At 39.9% G+C, this 19,981-nt stretch overlaps 1 protein-coding gene across 2 annotated transcripts in view; it reads right to left on the reverse strand.

The window, feature by feature from the left end:
- The window catches only part of RAB6B (RAB6B, member RAS oncogene family), a 172,454-nt gene that overhangs the window by 14,279 nt on the left and 138,194 nt on the right, over nt 1-19,981 (reverse strand). Inside the window, exons 5-7 of one of the 2 annotated variants that reach the window (XM_001364609.4) lie at nt 18,650-18,761; nt 16,762-16,855; nt 10,264-10,330 (exon numbers count right to left, since the gene is read on the reverse strand). In XM_001364609.4, the coding sequence (XP_001364646.1) occupies nt 10,264-10,330; nt 16,762-16,855; nt 18,650-18,761 (273 nt within the window). Of the gene's footprint in view, nt 1-2,969; nt 10,331-16,761; nt 16,856-18,649; nt 18,762-19,981 lie in introns of those variants that run through there. The other variant, XM_056793629.1, reaches the window with a different exon arrangement.

A 19,981-nucleotide genomic window follows, 5' to 3' on the forward strand; every position in this document is an offset into this window, starting at 1 on the left:
AGAGCCTCAGGAACAACGTTCTGGACTTCATGATTCTAAGTCAATAGAAAAGAGCCTCCATTGTTTAGTTGAGCCCCTCCAATGATCCATCATTTCATCCTCTTCTCTGGTAAGGCTGCACCCAAGCCTTCCCAAAGAATTCTGCCCTTAAAAACACCTTTGGGGGACAAGTTGGGTCTTTTTCAAACACAGAGGTTAAGATGTCTATTTTAAGGTTCAGTTCTAGCTCACCTACTTACTACCTGTGTCCTTGGGCAATTCATAGGCAGCCTGGGTAGTGGATAGGGCACTGGACTTGGAGATGGGATGACTAGCTTTGAATTCTCCCTTATGTATTCATTGGTTGTGAGATCTTCTGCAAGTAAGAAATGAAATGTCTCTGAAACTTATTTCCTCTTCTGGAAATGGGAATAATAGTAGCAGACTATCTCACAGAATTGTTGGGAATTTCCAATGATATAATTCACAGAAAACACTCTGCAGACCTTGAAAGGTTGTTCATGTCAGCTATTACTACTTAATTCATTGAGCTCTAATTCTCTCACATGTCAAGATGAGGAGGCTGGACAGGGAACACTAAGGTCCCTTCCAGTCCTAATACCTATGATCCTGGTGTAAGAACTTCCTTCACCGAGGTAAATCATCATCGCCTCCATGCCTTAGTAATTTATGAAAACATCACCTCATAGCCAATGCTGTGGTCTCTTCACACTTAACTAGGTTGGTCCAAATAAGATAGATATGCAGTCCAATGAAGAAGCTAAACTTAAAGCTTTTCCAGCTTGGGAATAACTTCTAGAGCTCCATTGGCAGAGCCTTCAAGACCCCAACATCACCCCAAGACTTAGGTTCAAGCCCCACCGCAGCTATTTATTGGCTACATGATCTTGAGCAAGTCAACCTCATTGGACCTGGTTCTACATCTATAAAAATGAGAAAGGTGGACTTGATCTCTAAAATTCCTTCTAGTTCTAAACCTATGATTTTATGGCTCATGCTACAGCGACATAATACCCATTACCTCTAAAGAGTATAATCAAAGAGAGAATCATCAATTTACTTCTACCCTAGATCACACTTCTTGGTAACATTTAAAAAGAAAACTCTTGGGGGCAGCTGGGTAGCTCAGTGGATTGAGAGGCAGGCCTAGAAATGGGAGGTCCTGGCTTCAAATCTGGCCTCAGATACTTCCCAGCTGTGTGACCCTGGGCAAGTCACTTAACCTCCATTGTCTAGCCCTTGCCACTCTTCCTCCTTGGAATCAGTACACAGTATTGATTCCAAGACAGAAGGTAAGAGTTTCGAAAAATAAAAAAGAAAGAAAGAAAAAAGAAAAAGAAAATTCTTAGAGTCCATTTCACTTTATTCCTGAATTAGATTTCTTTGGACCAATCCAATCATGCTATACATGTTACTGCTAGAGATCCCCTAAAGAGTTCCCAGCCTAGGGGAAGGAGGCAGAGGAAAGGAAGCTTTCTCTCTCTCTCTCTCTACCACTAGTTAACTAGGCCATTTTCTTTCCTTCAGGAAGGACCACATCCAACTCAGAAGCCAGTTAAAGTCAGCTCGGTGATACAGAGGGCAGCTAGATGGTATAGTAGATAGAGCACCATGCCTGGAGTCAGGAAGATCTGAATTCAAATCTAGCCTCAGACACCAACTAGCTGTGTGACCCTGGGCAAGTCACATAACCCCTATTTACCTCAATTTCTCATCTATAAAATGGGGACACACTGGTGAAGGAAATGGAAAACCACTTTGATAGCTTTGCCAAGAAATCCCCATGAACAACCGTCCATAGGGACATGTAGAGTGAGTCATGACTGAACAACTGAAAGGCAGCAACAGAGGGAGCAGGAGACAAAGTAGATAGAGCACTGGACTGGGAAGTCAGGAAGACTGAGTTCAAATCCTACCTCAGACTCTTAAGAGCTCTGATCCTCTGGGAAAGTCACATAACACCCATATAATGAATATAATAATACTACATGTCCCCTAAGGTAAGATTGTGAGGATAAAATGAATAATATTTATAAAACAGTTTGCAAACAACATGCTCTGTAAATTCTATTGTTGTCACATGTTTCAGAGCCCCACAGGCCAGACAATCAAGAAATGTTGCTTTACAAATCTATATCCCTGCAGCTATACTGGCAGTTCATTCCCTCTTAACTCCAGCAGGCAGACCTAGATTAGTTTCCCAGAGGCTCAGGCATCAGTGCCAGCCAGCAAAGAAGCAAGTGAAGATAGGATACATATTATGAAAGTATGGAATGATCCTATAGGGAGCAGGGAGACTAAGAAAATGGGTTTTACTTCTTTCAGGACACTAGATTCCATTAGGAAAATTCCTTCTTGGAAGGCATTAAGTAGCATTTTTATGTCCTGAAAAATATTTAAGCACTTTTATTTATGCATTAATTCAACCATCCAATGTGTAAAGTCTTGTGACAGACTTGAGGGAGATACAAAATGAATAAGACAAGAATTCAAAAAGAATAAGACACTCGGCCTCAGGGAGCGCAAAATTATACTTTCAAAAGATGAGTTGTTTATTCTCCTTTAATGGCTAGTGGCAGAAGACTTAGAGTGGAAAGAGTTCCAAATTTCTCACTTTACAGATAAGAATCTTGAGGGCTAACCAGATTAAGGGATTTGTCCAAGGTCTCATAGATAGTAAAATCATAGATCTAGAGCAGGAAGAAATATTTTGGTCTATCTAGTCCCTTCCACAAATTTTACGATCCAATGACACTGGCCCCCTTGCTGGGTCTTCCACAAGACACTCCATCTCCAGAATCCAGACATTTTCTCTGGCTAATCTCCCATGTCTGGTATGCTTCCTGTCCTCATCTCTCCCTCCTGGCTTCCTTCAAGTCCCACGTAGAATCTTACCTATCTACAGGAAACCTTTCCCAGATCTCCTTAATGTTAATGCATTTCCTCAGAGATTATTTCTAATTTATATCTTTTTGTAGTTTGTTTGTACATAGCTGTCAGCATGTTGTTTTTTCCCTCTAGACTGTGAATTCCTTGATGAGGGAAGGGACTGTTTTTTTTCTTTTCTTTTCTATTCTTTTCTTTTTGTTTGCTTTTCTCTGTACCTTCAGTGCTTAGCACAATACCTGGCACAGAGTAGGTGCTTCATAAATGCTCACTGGCTTGACTTGACTAGTCCCATGCCCTTCTTTTATAGATGAGGAGACCAAAGTTAAGGCCAGTTAAATGACTTGTCCAAAGTCATACAGGCTGTAAGGGGCAGAGGTGGGATTATGAATTTGGGTCCTAGTGGCTCTAAGTTTTTTTTTTCCACTGTATCACACTCCCTATTTTTGTTTGTTGATTTTGTTTTTGTTTTGGGAGACAGGTACATCTAAATGGTTCTCTAGTATATTAAACAACTCTGAGGGCTTAATATAGAGAGGACTTAAATAAAACTAGTTCCTTAAAGCATAGTACAGTAGAAATAATGTAAATAAATGAAATTTATTGTTTGACTTTGGGCAAATCACTTAGAATCTTTGGGTCTCAGTCCTCTCATTTGTAAAGTGTGGAAGGCTGGACTATCTGGCCTCTGAGGTCTTGTAGCTATGGCCATATGACTTCCTTAACCTTTACCTAAATGTAGTGTTAATATCTTTGATGAATTACAATCTATGATTTGGTAAGACTGGTACTCTTTCTTTTTTTGTTAAACCCTTACCTTTTAAATCTTAGAATCAATACCATGTATTGATTCTATGGCAGAAGAGCAGTAAGGGCTTAAGAGACTTGCCCAGGGTCACATATCTTGGAAGTGTCTGAGAGCAGATCTGAACCCATGATCTCCTGTCTCTGGGCCTGGTTCTCTATCCACTGAGCCATCTAGCTGCCCCCATTAGCATTCTTTAAAGGGCACCCTTCACAATATAGGTAGGTCTTTGCCCTGGTGCCCTGTGAAATTCAAGGATCTTTTAACATGAAACAAAATTTTTTCACAACCATACTTGTGATTTTGCAGGGTTGGTAACTCCTAGTATGGAAACTCCTTCCACCAGTGTGTATCAACAGCTTATCTGTGATTTAATAGCTTTAGAGTAAATGACCATGTCATTGGGTAATGACTAAACAAATTATGATCCATGTGAATGTAATAGAATTATTACTATACTCTAAGAAATGAAAAGTATAAAGAAATCGGGGAAGCCTGGAAAGACTTAAATGAACTGATGCAGGGTGAAGTAAATAAAAATCAAGAAAATACTATGCTCAGTGACTACAACAACATAAATAGAAATAACAGCACTCCATTATTCCTTTTTTAATTTGTAGTGGGGCAGGGTGGACTATGACTGTGGAATACTGTTTATGTCATCAAACTCTGAGGCATAGCCAACTGATTTTGCTAACTTCTTATTTCCTCCTTTGTTATAGAGGATAGCTTCTCAGATAGAAGAAGGCAAAAATAAGGTGATACAAAACCAAAAGATATTACTGCAGTTTTATTTTATTGTATAATCCTTACCTTCTGTCTCTGTATCAACTCTAAGATAGAAGAGAAGCAAGGGATAGGCAATTATGGTTGTTACTTGCTTATGGTCACAAAATTAGGAAGTGTCTGAAGACAGATTTGAAGCCAGGTCCTCCTGACTCCAGGCTGGGTGCTCTATCTATTGTGCTAAATAGCTGGTCCAGTAAGTTTTTAAAAAACAAAACTCTTATTTTGAAGACTTATTTAGGGCCAAGGAAATGCTAGAGTCAGATCTAACATTTGGAAGATCCAGTTGTTAAGGTTTAACAGCATTTCCATCTCAGAAATTGGCAAAAGCTACAAATCAGGGCTTGATATACTCCTTGTTGATCTGTTTCATAGATTAAGAAAGTGATGGTGAAAACATCATAAAAAATGCCAATTAAGCATAATAAATTTTCCCCCTGAAGAGCTACTTGTTAAACATTTTCTAGCATATCCCTATTGAAAACTTAAGCAACTTGCCTGTGTTCACACAGCCTTATGTGTCAGAGATCCCAGATCTTTCCTATTTCCCAGTCAACCCTCTATCCACTGTATAATGCCACCTCTCAATACTAAGCATTGACTATTACTCCCTTTGCTGCATTTTGACTATGATACACCAAGTATTATTTCACTGTGCCTCAGGCAGCTGCCAAATAGAAATATCACTCCTCTTCTCAAGTATTTTTTCTTCAGTATCTCCTTTCTGAGCTTTCTTAGCCATTGGCTATCTGTAGAATGGGTAGACTGGTCTATTGGGGTGGGAAGGAATCTGCATATGTTCCAAAATGGCTTCTATTAGCCAGTTCATCCATGCTATATGCCATTGACAGTGATTCCTCATGCCAGAGACTTCACAGGAAAGAGAAGGGAAATAGAGGAGATGGGAAAATAAAATTAGAGTATTTAGAGCTAGAAGTGGCCAGAAAGAGCCAAGCCTAGATACAGGAGGTCCTGAGTTTAAATGTGGCCTCAGACACTTCCTAGCTGTATGACCCTGAGCAAGTCACTTAACCCCTGTTGCCCAGCCACAACCACTCTTTTGCCTTGGAACCAATAGCAATGTTGATTCTAAGATGGAAGATAAGGTTTGTTGTTTGTTTTTTTTTTAAGTGGCCATAAAGATAACCAATACTTATCTCTACATTTTATTAGTTAGCTCAGAGAGGTGAGGCAACTTGTCTAAAGGCATAGAAGGAAATAAATCATAGGTCCAAGATTCAAGCTTATGTCTTATGACTTTTCATCTCACCCCAATAGAGTTCAGCAGAGTTGGGAAGTAGTACCATGGAGAGTGCCCAAGGGCTGCTCTAGGAAGCAGAAGTTAGAGACTAGGATCATTAGATGGTATGTCATGGTGGGTAGGTGGTACAGTGGTTAGAGTACTAGGCTTGGAATCAGGAAGGTGTCAGTTGAAATCTTGCTTCAGATATTTATTAGAGGTGGGAGGATATCTGCATATGTTCCAAAATGGCTTCCATTGGTTGGCCAGTCTACCCATTCTATATGCCATTGTGTGACCCCAGGCAAATCCCCTTGGGCTTCGGTTTCTCCATATATAAAATTGAGACAATGATAGCACCTACCCTTCAGGGTGTATAAAAGATAAAAGGAGATAATGTGTCTCATTCTCAAACTCTGAAATGCTATCTAAATATTAGCTATTATTATCACCCAGAGAAACAACTTTTTAATAGATTGGGCTCTGATTTTCCTAGGGAGATTTTGGGGTGTCCAATATTTTAGGCTAGAAGGGGTTGAACACAGAATCATAAGGTCATAGATCCAAGGCTGAAAGGGACTTCAGAGGCCAACTGGTCCAACCCTTTCCTTTTACAGATGAGGAAACTAAGGCTCAGAAAATTTAATGATCTGTTCCAGGTTTCACAGGTAGCATATATCAGAGGTAAGATCACAAGACTCTTTTCTTGTTTCCCATTGGAGGCTTTTCCCCTCCAGGGAAAATGCAGAATTCCTTTTAGTTCATTTTATCATCTTTGCTGTCCTGATAAGACAGGACAGTTGCTGGCAGTTTCTCCCGGGAGGTTCTCTTTCCCTGAAGCTCTTTCTCTCCCATCAAACACAAAAGCTCGAGTCTAGGGTAGAGATCAAAGAGCCCAGGGCTAATGGTATTGATCCCCGCTGCTGAACAGTCAACATATAAAAACTCTCTGCCAGGGCAGGCTGAAGAAGCTGTGATAATTCTGCTATGCCTCATCTGATACACAAACTCCTCACCTTGGGTGACTCCTCCAGCAAGAGGCAAATAGGAAGGAGCTCCTTGCAGCAAGAGACACTCTTTATTAAGCTTTTGGGGAAGATCTGAGTTCAAGTCCTGCATCAGATATGCACCAGCATTGCTGAATTGCTAAACTTCTCTCAGCTTCAGTTCTCCTACCTCTACCAGCCTCATTTCTCCCATCTACAAATCGAAGATAAGAATAATACCTACCTTAATAGTCATTGTGAGGATAAAAGGAATTCTATAAAGAACTATATATAAAGGTTAGCAATAATTATGTTCCATAGTGCTTCTGGTTAGGAATCTTAGTAAGATCATATGTCCCACCAGAAAGAGGGGTTGGGAGACTTGAAAACTAGTCTAATTTCTGCCGCAAATGAACTGTGTGGCCTTGGGCAAATCATTTGCTCTCTCTGAACTTCATCTTTCTCATTTACAAAATATGAAGTTAATCCAGAATTCAGGGGTTCCTCACCTTTATTTGTGTTCTATTGAAACCTATGGATCCCTTCTGAGAATAATGTTTTTTAATGCATAAAATAAAACACCTAGGATTACAGAGGAAATCAAAAGGTTAATAAAAATAAAGATGTCATTTTCCCTCATCCAAATTCATGGGTCCTATAAAATGTCTCCACAGACCTTAGGATAAGAATTCTTAGCCTAAATAGTCCTTAGGATCCTTTCCAGGTCCAATATTATTCTGATTCCTTAATCCTCTTAGGAATTCATCTGCTTTTCTTCCCCCCCCCCCCTTCTTTCTCCTGTGTGTTCTCTTATGGAATCCTTTAATTTTGAGGCTGGAAGTACCACTATCTAGTCCATTCTCTGGACAGATGATAATTTTCAAAGCCCACTAGAGGAATAGTTTCTATATTCCCTTAAAGAATCCACTATAGTATTAAGAAACTTAGGTTGAATCCTGCTTCATACACTTACACATACCCAGTGTGACACTGGGTAAGCCATTTAGCCTCAGTTTGCTGCTCTGCAAAATGGGGATAATAGTAGCACTTACCTCATAAGATGATTGGGAGGACCAAATGAAATCATGTCTATGAAGAGCTTTGTAAACTTAAAGTGCCAAATAAGTGTTAGCTATGATTTATTATTATTATATGAGAGCTAATTTTGATTTTTCCATGTTAATAAAAAGGGAGCAAGAGTCCCTGATAACATGCACCTGCTTCCTTTCCATTCTTCTTCGACTTGGATACGACCTTGGAAATAGCATTCTACTGCTTGGCTGAGAAACAATTTATCCCTGGGAAGTAGGTACAAAGGAAGGCTTGTTACATCTATTTGACTAACTATGCATTTCCACGGAGTATTATGGTTTGACAAAGGCCATCAAGAATTTGGTAAATGTTTTGTGATCTACTTAGTGACCAAACTCTTTGCAGGGGATACCAAGCATGGATTAAAGGACTTCTTTTCTTTTCTTTAAAAACTCTTACCTTCTGTCTTAGAATCAATACAAATATCAGTTTCAAGGCAGAAGAGTGGAAAGGTCAAGGTAACTGAGGTTAAGTGACTTGCCCAGGGTCACATAGCCAGGAAGTATCTAAGGCCAAATTTGAACCCAAGACTTCCCAAGTCTTCAGAGTCCCAAGTCTTAAACCCAAGTCTTCAGACCTAGAATTCTGTCCACTGAGCCACCTAACTACTCCCTCAGTTTCTTTTCTTAGAGAAAACATCTGCTCTTTCTTCCTCTGTGGTCAGATTTTTCAAGAACCACATAGCTTACTCAGGATCTCTTACTAGGCTCGCGTTCACAATGGGTCATTGACAAGGGGCCAAGTTTCCAAGGATGCTGGTATATGATTGGGATAAAATTTGTTCCTATATGATAAACCAATATTGCCAGCCATTATATTTTTTTAAATGTTTGTCCAGACTTGTGATTCTTTAGTGATGAGGGCTCCCTGTGAAAGAATCTTCTTCTTCAAATAATGAACCAACAACAACTACTCATCCATTTGTTTTGTGTTATATTTTTGGTAGTTTTTTTCCTATTACTTATAAAAACTGTTTTAAACATTTGTTTTCTAACATTCTGAGTTCCAAATTCTCTTCCTCACCCCCATTCCTGCTCCCTCCCAGAGATTGTAACCAATTTGACATATGTACCACTTAACTCTTAAGATAATTGCTTGGGGGTGGGGGGAGGAAGCTGGGTGGCTCAGTGGATGAGAGCCAGGTCTAGAGATGGGAGGTCCTAGGTTCAAATTTGGTCTCAGACACTTGTCTGAGCAAGTCACTTGACCCCCATTGCCTAGCCCTTACCACTCTTCTGCCTTGGAACCAATACACAATATTGATTCTAAGACGGAAGGTAAGGATTAAAAAAAAAGATAATTTCTTGGGGGTACTTAGAAGGTTAAATGACTTGCTCTGGGTCACATAGTCAATATGGATTGGAGGCTGAATTTGAACCCAAGTCATTCTGACTCGGTCTAATTCACTGTCCACTATTCTACATTCCTCTGCATAGAATAATATGATCTGAAATTTACAGGGTTATTTGATAGAAGAGAAAGCCTACTGAAACACATTCTAGATACGTCTGGATTGTTTTGTTCTCAAAGGGATTTTATTTTAATGAATACATTGCTAGAAACTGCATTCTAGTCTACAAGAGTTATAGGCAAGTCAGAGCTAATCTCAGACCTTCTGTAGCTAATTAACAAATGAAAAGAAGTTTTAAATTTATTATGAGAAAGAGAGAAATGATGCTTATGGGACTGGGTTAAATTGGATACACAAACACGCCCCACTCATGTCCTCCATGTTTCTGGGCATTTATGTCTATTTGTATGCCCTGATTTATTTTGGTGAGCCCCATGGGAACTTACGTAGATCTACATAATGGAGGTCACTGGAGGAGGAACAGATGAAGTAATTTAAAGGGTAAAGAGACAGTTTTCAGGGGTAGCTAGATAGCACAATGGATAGAGGGTCAGCCTGGAATTAGGACCTGGGTCAAATGTGGTCTCAGACACTTTCTAGCTTATGACCCTGGGTAAGTCCCCTCTGCCTAGCCCTTACTGCTCTGCTCTTTCTGACTTGGAATTGATACTAAGACAGAAGGTAAGGATCTTAGAGATAAAAGGAGATTATTTTCATATAATATTAGAATTGGAGGAGATACCTCCCTACCTTCTTGCTCATAGCACAAATCACATACAATCTAGTCCTTTGGTCATCCAGAGTGACTATTCCATAGAACCGGAATTAGAGAATGAATTGTTGTGCAGGATAATTCTTTGTACAGAATGTGTGGTATTCATATTAGTAGGGCACTATTACCATGCTGAGCCATGGGGCAGTGGATTGTACCAAGATCTTTGCCCAAATGGGATTTTCCTAATATATGCAGAATCTCGAATGTGTAGGACTCCAACCCAGTCCCTTCCCAGGAGGACAAAGCTAGCAGTTTTCCCTCCAATGTATCCGCTTTCTCCCCTTTCCCTCTTAGTTTTCATTTTCCAAGCATACCAACTCACTGGTTTCAGGAAAAGGATACTCCCTTCTTTGCTCTTCTCCTGAACATTCTCCATTCCAGGGAGAGCTGATGCAACACGCCGGAATAGCTAGGAATTGGGGGTAGAGGGTGGGGGAGAAACATAACACGAAAGGCATTAGAATGAGTGTTGTCTTTCCCTCCCTCCCTCCCTCCCCTGCCTCTCACGGTGTTTTCCATCCACCTTCTGGGAGCTGTAGCCTTTCACAGCAATGTGGGAGATCGGTAGCCAGGGACAACGAGAGGCTCGTCATGGAAATGGGAAACTTGAGAATACAGAGGGATGTGGTTGCTGAGGTCCATACAAGGGCTGACTCTGTAGCCAGGAGAAAGAATTTTGGCAAGGCACTGCCAGAAGGCCAGACTCCTCAAAGAGACTATGAGTCCCAGAAAGAGGGAGCTGAGATTTTGTCATCTACATTAATGTACTGAACTTGAGCCAGATGCACTGTTGTCACAAAGATCTAGTGGTGTCCAGGAATATCCCCAAACCATATTATAGTCATGTAATCATGGCACGACTGTTGAGCATGTGTGCATGTATGCATGCATGTATGTATGTGTACATATCTAAATCCCAATATGCCATGAAATAATTTACTGAAATCCCAGCATTCTGTCAGGAAGGGCAAGCAGGAGTCCTAGTAGATACCAGTAAAATCTTTACTTACCTGATGATTTAAAACAACAATGACAACCAGGAGGCGCTGATACTCACATGATAATATAAAAGCTTCCTTATCTTTCTGGGGCTTCATTGTCTCTAATTTACAGATTTTTAACAACTGCAGTACAATTAATAGAGAGAGGGCTAGCCTTGGAGTCTGGAAGACTGCTGTCCAAATCCTGCCTGTGACCCAAACTCTCTATGGGACTACAGTCAAATCACTAACCTTTTCAATGCCTCCATCCATTTCTTCTAGGTTAGAATTATAGGTCACTTGCTGATCTGCCCTGGTGAAGAGATTTTCTACCTTTAACATTCCTTTCTTTGATGAGATCTCAGCTTTGGATTTTCCCCAAATCCCAGGATTTAGAACTGGGAGGGAGCCTAAAGCTGGTATTCAATTCCAGCTCCTTTGACCTGAGATTCAATTCTCATTTGAAAAAAAAAATACCAGTCTGTTTTGCTAGATCATGAAATGTATGGGAATGAGCCCTGAACTAGTAGGCCAGAAGACCTGCTTTACCTCCTACTACCTATGTGACCTTCACTGAGTCACTTAAAATATCTCAGAACTCTTATGTCCTTGACTGTCAAAAGGACACAAGAGGATTTCTAAGTATCAGATGAGATCACAGGACTATAGATTTGGAGTGGGAAGGGACCATAGAGGCCATCTGCTCTGATTCCTTCGTTTTATAGATGAAGAAACAGTGTCATGGAGAGTCTATGTGACTTGCCCAAAGTCACAAAAACCAGAATTTGAACCCAGTTCTCTAACTTAATATTTAGCACTTGCTACTAAATGTGCTGCCTTCTCTATAGCTTTACTGATGAATTAAGAGGGAAAGTAAAATAAAGCAAAATAAAATATTGAAACCTCTTTGTGGGTGGACACCATTTTTCACTTAGTTTTCCTATTCCTGATCCCTAGGACTGAGTCTTGTACACATTAGGCACTTAATGACTAAATCCTTATTGAACTGAATTAAGGGGACTGGGCTAGAGGTCCTCTAAAAGTCCCTTCTAGCTCTAATGAGTTAATTAGGATTGGTCTAGTTTTTACTGAATTCTCAGTCCCTAGCAAAGTTCTAAGGTGTAGACACTTCACCCCCTCCCCTTTTTTAAGGCTCATCTTTCTGGAGCTTTCTTGAGAAGATGGTTTTCTTTTAACATAATGGATGGTCCACCACAAAAAGCTGCATATGACCTCTAATGTAAGTTCTCTTGGATTCCTTAGTGGGGAGAAGAGCCTTTTTCTCAGCTCGTAGTCAATGGTAACCAGTTACCAAATGCTCACACTTCCCTTTTTATAATATCATTTCATATGGTAAACAATTCTTACTTCACTTGTCTGGTCTGCTAGTTGGATAGAGTTGTTGGACCTAGAGTCAAGAAGATCTAAGCTCAAATCTGGCTTCAGACACTTACTAGCTATGTCACCCTGGGCAAGTCACTTAAGCTTTGTTTAGCTTAATCCACTGGTGAAAAAAATGGCAAACCACTCCAGAAAATTGCCAAGTAAACTCCATGGTCAGTATGATCCATGGAGTCATGAACATTTGGACATAACCAAATGACTGAACAACAACAACAAATCTGCTAGTGCAATGAGATATAATAAAAGTTTAATGTTAGAGATTAATAGATTAGATTCGTAGAGCCAGGAGAGGTTTAGAGGACTCCTTGTCCAAGACTTTGCCAAACTGACACAGGGGATCATGAAAACAGAAAAGGCTTAAGAATGCCTCTCGAGATGTTTTTAAATGCTAAAAATAAAATACATTAGATTACAATGAAACCAATTATATTGAAACACAGTTATCAAAATATTAATTAAAAAACAAAAACAAAAAATACCAAGTTCCTGGAACCAAAAATTAAGAATCCTGGCTCTAGTCCAATTCTCCTCCCTCTACATTTTACAGAAAAGAAAACCAATGTCTATTTTCGAGAAACAATTGGAAGCTGCAGACATAGTTAGGAGCAAATATGGATAGTTCTTATGCCAAGGTTCAGCTCCTGCATTTAAGAGGATTCTTCTGGATGTTTTAGGACCTGATATTTTAAATAGCATTTTTCCATTTAAGAAATGGAGTAACTGTATCTTAACATGATTTATTATTTCAAGGAGAAACAGATACTGTTGGAAACTAATGGAAATTATTGACTTTGGGAATCCTGCTAAGGCATTTGCATAAAAGCCAGCCCAGAGATGCACACGTTTTACATTAACACCCATTCTCCTCTTCCCCCACCCCTATGATCAACATTAAACAAGATGAAATTATAATAGATACAAGTGAAAAGTCTTCCAACTGGGTTCAAAAAACACATTTCACAAGTACAAGATGGAAGAAACATAGTTGGGAAATAGCTTGTTTGAAAAAGTTCTGGGGTTTTTAATGGATTATAAGCTCAATATGAGAGTCAATGGTGTGTTATAGAGATCACCCTTCCAAAAATATGATTTTAGGCCTCATTTAGAAAGGCATAGCTTCTAGGAATAAGGAAGTCATCCTGTACTCAGCCAGACTGCATCTGGGATGCTGATTATTTAGTTCTGGGTAAAACATTTTATAAAGGACATTAGTACGTTGGAGAGGGTCCAGAGAAAAAGTAACCAAAATGGCAGAAGAGGACTGGTTAAGGGAATTTATTATTTAGTGTGGAAAAGGGAAGACTTAGGGGACATGCTTAGCTGGCTTTGTGAAGACAATAAAATTGCTTTGAAAAAAGTCAAAAGAATTTCCTCCCTCTTGATTCCTCTCCTACCTGTAGTACTAAAATGACTTCCTTGAAACTCAAGGGCACAAAATGAATACTTGTTATAGAATGCCTTAGAGACATCTATCTAAATGAACTGTAAACCACTGCCAGTTATGCCAAGAAGTCTTGGCACAGCAGGATTTTGTAGTCTATTTCCTGGGTGGAAGCATCATGGGAGAGTGGAAGGGATCTCCAAGGTCCCTCCCAGCTTTGTGGTACCAGAAGTCCTCCAGGTTCACTCCCACCTCTATGAATCTAGTCTATTAATACCTAACAATTAAATCTTTACTATATGTCATAAAACTAGCAGATTTTTTTGTTGCTGTTGTTCAGTCATTCAGTCCTATTTGACTATCTATGGGGTTTTTCTTTTTCTTTTTTAAAGCCCTTACCTTCCACATTAGAATCAATATTGTGTATTGGTTCTAAGGCAGAAGAATGATAAAGGCTAGGCAAAGGGGGTTACGTGACTTGCCCAGGGTCACACAGCTAGGAAGTGCCTGAGGCCAGATTTGAACCTAGGACCTCTCATCTCTAGGCTTGACTCTTAATCAACTGAGTCACCCAGCTGCTCCCTCCATGGGGTTTTCTTGGGAAAATTTCTGAAGTGGTTTGCTATTTTCTTTTCCAGTGGATTAACAGAGGATAAGTGATTTGTCCAGGATCACACAGCTATGTGTGACTATAGATGTAGCCTGTGACATCTTCTAGTCAAAGGACAATTTCAAATCCTGACTCTGCAACTCAGTGTGTGAACTTGAACAAGGGCATGAATGTCTCTGGTCCTCAGTTTTCTCTTCTGTAAAATTAGAGTTTGGAACTAATGATCTCTGAGGACTTCAGCTTCAACATTCTGTAATTCTATTGTTTTCACAGTTGGGGCACTAGATTTGGGGTCACAAATCTAGCTCAGCTGTTTATTCTGGGCTTCAGTTTCATTGTCCATAAAAGGAGCTGATGTCTAAGGTCCCTTCTAGCTCTGTATCTATGATTTGATGAATCAAAAAGAAGCTGAGTCTAACTGCATTAACAAGAATACTAGTTTTGGTAAATGTACCATGGAATAGATTACAGTAAGTACAAAACAGGACCACTTAGTGACAAAGAAAGCTTTTTCCTACCACATTGATTTAAACCTCTTTAGAGCTGTTAAGGAGTTCTGAACACACAGTAAAAGATTTTGGAGTGTAGTTGGGTTGAACAATTTCATCTTACAGGCTTAAGGCTGTTTGTTAAATATGGGCTTAAGATGGGCCCCAAGTTCTATCTAAAAATTGAATTCTATTTTCTGGATAAGCAGCTAGAAGCTCAGAGTTGGAAGATAAATATCTTCAACAAGGGACGATCTAGTCCAACCCATACATAACCAAGCAGGAATTTCTTTGACAAAAAAAATCCAGAGCAACTGAGTCTCCTGACTCCTATGCCTCCACTCCTTCAATGTGTCAATAGTGCTTCCAAACAGAAGTTTTAGAGCCCTGGACCCTGAACAACTGTTTTACTCCCATGACTCTGTACCTTCTCTACTTAAATCACAGAGCTGTAAATTCACCTTTCAATGTAAATATCCTTTGTTTCAAAAGCAGGATTTCTTCCCTCTTTGATCATAAGTGGTAGTAGCTATGTGAGTTGTGACATCTGACTTTGAGGGGCATTGTGTACATGAAGAGACGATGTAAATCTGTCCCGTACAATGTCTAGGGAGTGATGCTCAAAAAGATCTTCATTATTGGACATGGGATTCTGCTCATAGTCACAAAATCAGATGATATGGATTTGAAAGGGCCCTTAGACATCAAATTAAATTCCTTAGACTTTACAACATTTAAAAAAAAATCCTTCCAACACTATAGATGACGCTGTAAAGCCATTTCATTTTAGACTCTCTTAGCCTTCCTAAGCTTTTTGCCCAGGAATTTGATCTCTCAATTGGTTAGAGGCTGCAGAGAAATGTGACAACACCTGGAATACTCAGCAACTTTCCATGGTACTGCTTTAGGGATGGGTCAGGTCAATTCTCTTTCGTATCCTCACCCTATACCATTCAAAAACCCACCTTCTAGCCTGGAATTCATTTTCCTAGTCAACTCCTTATCCAAATCCTACTACATTTTTTAAGGTTTAGGTAAAGTTCAATCTTTCATGAAATTCTCTCTTCCTCCCTAACTGTTTCAGCCCACAGAGATCCTTATCTTCTTTGAACTACTTCCTGTGGCATTTAGAGTTTTCATTGCTCATTGCAGGCATGTAATTATATAATGCTTGCATTCTTCTCTACCTTATGTGTACATGTTTCCCCATTGTGTTAGCTTGGCCCAGTAGACAAGAGTGCTAGGCTTGGAGTCAGGAAGACCCGAATTCAAATGTCACTTATGATAATAACTAGCCATGTGAATCTGAATGAATCATCTAATGTCTTTGTGACTCGAGAAAATCTACCAAGTCATAAATGGATTTCAATCTAGGCTGGTGAAAGGTGCTACCAATTTGCAAGTTTCCTAAGCTGATGAAATCACAGTTCTGCTATGTCTCTCTCCAAACTACTTATCAGCTCCTCAAAGACAAAGAATGTGGCTTATATTTCTTCTTTCCTACCCAAAGAACAGCACAGTGTTGAGCAAAGATACTCATTGAATTGATTGGAATTGACTGAATTCTTCTTCCTACACTGGGAAAAGACATTTGAAAATTCTATATTCCTCAGAGCAAACAAAAATCACTAGGTCAGCACTCAGAGTTTAAACTCTGTCAACTGGTCCATCTTCAAGCACAGAGAACAATTGGTGGGGACATGCCACTGCAGGGGGTAGATATGTCTTTCTGTATGTTACAGCTGTCTGACAATAGCCAGAATCTCATGAGACTTACATCTTCTATCCTGGGATTGTCTTTTCTTTGATTAACCATGCAAATTAGATCATTCACACCTCAGGTGGGAGTTTTAGTTTCTTTCCAGCATTTGACAGCCCTTCTGGCTACTAATGTATGACATGAGCCCTATAAACCTTAACTGGGTTGTATATATGCTCTAAGTGGTTAGGTTGGATCAGAAGCCATAGATCTCTTACCTGCTTTACGTTGTATCCTGTCTTGGCACTGGTTTCAATAAACATGACACTAAGTTCTTTGGCGCGCTGTTCTCCTTCTTCAATTGTTATCTGCCTACAGACACCACAGAGAAGGGGAAATCACAAGTGGCTCACCACAGTTCTGTACCTTGGGGGAAGAATCTGATGCCCCCCAGTGACTGTGGTAGGAGACTGGTGGAGTGGGAAGTAGCAAAACAGGCAGAGAAGACTTGATACTGATCAGGGTTCCTCCACTAAACCAAAAGGACACTGTTAGCACCTTGGACAGCCTCCCCAGTCTCCTGGGCCACCTGTTTTATGGTGCCATATTGTGCTGCTCCATGAATGATGGAGTGATAAGCTTTCATTTTTTTCCTGTTTGCTTTAGCTCTGAGGTATCATATGCAGTTTTGGCACTAGGATAGTGCCTTGATGCCATCTTTGTATGCATTTCTCAGTGTCCACAGATTTATCTTCCCTAATCTAGGATATGATGGACATTTTCCATTTTCAAATTCACAGCAAATTTCCCAACTTGCCAAGTGAAGGATGGATGGGACTGTGATTTGGGGTGTTGGATTTGATTAAATTTCATTTGACACGATTGACTAGAACTGACGTTTTTTGGGGGTGAGCTCTGTGCTTACTGGGCAAATTTATTCAAATTGTATGCAGATTAGCACACCACACTGGAGTGAGATCTAGCACCTTTATGGGAGAATGTCTATGATGATATTGAGCTTTGCCCAGGAAAAACAATCCACTGTCTGTTACAGTCCTTTCTCTGCTGCTACAACATTCTCATTTTCTGACTTTGGAACAAAACTGCTGCCTTTATGAGACCCTAAGGAAATGCACACCTGTGACCTCCTGTCAGAGAATGCAGAAATCCCACAGTTTAATTCCACACAGTTCTCCCCTGGTTTATGGCACACGATCCTATGTTCACACTTGAGTAAGCATTGGTAATGAACATGTCAATTCTGCCTTGAACCAAAGTAAAAATATCCCGCAAAACCCCTCCAGTTGGGCTAGATTGGATGAGGACCACATTTTTGTACTTTGTAGACTTAGAAACCTTTTTTCCTTTGAAGGCCTGTCAAAAGCAGAGACATCAAGTGAGTCCACAAACAAGGTTAGTCAGAAGTTGGAGAAGCCCAACCGGGAACTTTCTGTGGGATTAGATTAGCCAACATGGCAACAGACGGGCCAAGAATATAAGCTTTGGCTTTTATAGACTAAAATTGCTACTAGACTAAACCTGGTGAGGGTTAGAATGTCTCTTATCTAAGTTTTGGATCTCCTTTAGTGGCCAGTATAGTGCTCTGCAAATGGTAGGAGCTGAGTAAATATTCATTGAATGAATGGATTCAATAAATAAAATCCAGTATTTGGAGAATTCAATGTACATATATACAGAGTATCACAGAATTCCTATTTTTCTAAGAGCCAAAATAAAATGATGCCTAAGGCAAATGGGAGCTTCAGTGGTTCTTATACCAGTGGAGAATGGATATACAATAAATAGCCTGGCACATGTCACCCTGCAAGTTGGGAGATGTGGGCAAGAATATACCTAGTATCTGGAGTACTAGTGGCTACTGCCATCCCAGTGAAAGTCTGAACACATCCATTGCAGTTTCAGTAAAGAAAGACACTTCAATTGCTCACCACGCTAGGGAAGTAGAAATTCTCAATGCCTCAATGTGCAGCAGCCTTGACTCAGAAAAGAAACTGCTACCCACCACAGGCCTTTCTTCTCCCCACTTTGTCATGCGTAGGCACCAGGAGCATTGGAATCAATGATTCATTTTAGGTGCCATTCTTGAGATTTCAAATTTAGTTCAACTTTCTCCACTTTTTGAAGCTTCCCCCCTCCCTATCTTACCTCTTATCTGCCAAATCTGTCTTGTTGCCCACCAGCATGATGATGACATCACTTCCTCTTTCTGTCCTGACATCATCAATCCACTTGGAGGTCTGTTGGAAGGAGTTGAGATCTGAGGTGGAAAATAGGAATAGAACTGAGATGAGTACGAGAGACAGAAAGAAGAAAGGAAGGGAGGAGAAGAGAACAGCAAAGAAAAGGCACAGAAACAGAGAGAGAAGGTCCACTTGACACATGAAGATTTTCTAGTAATAGAAGAAAGGAGATGTCCTATTTCCAAATGGAAAGAGAGACAGAAAAAAGAAAGCAGCATTAAGCAATATTATTAAGAGCATATCTTGGAGTCTTCCTGAGGACTAAACCTCTTTTACAATGTGGTGATAACAATGACATTACCTTCAGGTGAATCTACCATGCCATCAACATTAAATCTCTTTCAGGGACATTGGAGATATTTCTCAGAAATTCTAGTGAATAATTTCACTTTGTCAGAAATGATTAATTTTCTGAAGAAGTTATTTTAATTTAACATTTGCCAATGAATCATCCTCTCTTTGTGTTTATAGACAAGTGACTTCATGGTTCCAGATGTGATCATCCATATGATGCCTGGGAATATTAGCTTTTATAGTAAGTTCAGTATTGTGGGTCTTGTTTTATTTCTATGCAAATTTAAATTTACCAAGAGATCTATTTCTTTTGTTTCTGTGTCCATGGACTTCTGTGTTCATGAGTGACTGACAGAGATGGCCACTCTTTGGAGGTGTGTATGTGTGTATGTGTGTGTGTGTGTGTGTGTGTGTGTGTGTGTGTGTGGTCTACAGGCAGAAAAAAGGACTAAAAGATGGTGTGTGAAGCCCTGCTCAAAGGTTCAAGAAAAGGGAAGCCAGGACAAGGTAGTAAGGGCTTTGATGTTGGCAAGGATGGAGTAATTGATGCTACCATAGAGATGATTTAACTCCCTGACTCAGGTCTCTCCCCACTCCAATCCATACTTGCATAGTCACCAAAGTGATTTTTCCTAAGTCATGGATCTGACTATGTCACCTCCCTGCTCAGTAAACAATAATGGTTCCTTATTATATAAATATATGTATATATAAAATATATATGTACACGTGTGTGTGTGTATATATATATGTAAAAATAAACACCTCTGTTTGGCATAAAGATCTTTACTCTCTGGTCCCTCCTTCCTGTCTTTGCTCCCTTACAAGACATCTTTGAGAGCCGAGCTAGCGGTTTCTCAGAGGGTAGGGTCTTTCTGTCTAGGTAGTGTGGTAAGTCAAATAATGGATGAGAGGCACTGTGTGCTCAATCCTACATGCGTAG

This window comes from Monodelphis domestica, chromosome 4 (assembly GCF_027887165.1).
Source record: "Monodelphis domestica isolate mMonDom1 chromosome 4, mMonDom1.pri, whole genome shotgun sequence".
Classification (NCBI taxonomy): Eukaryota; Metazoa; Chordata; class Mammalia; order Didelphimorphia; family Didelphidae; genus Monodelphis; species Monodelphis domestica.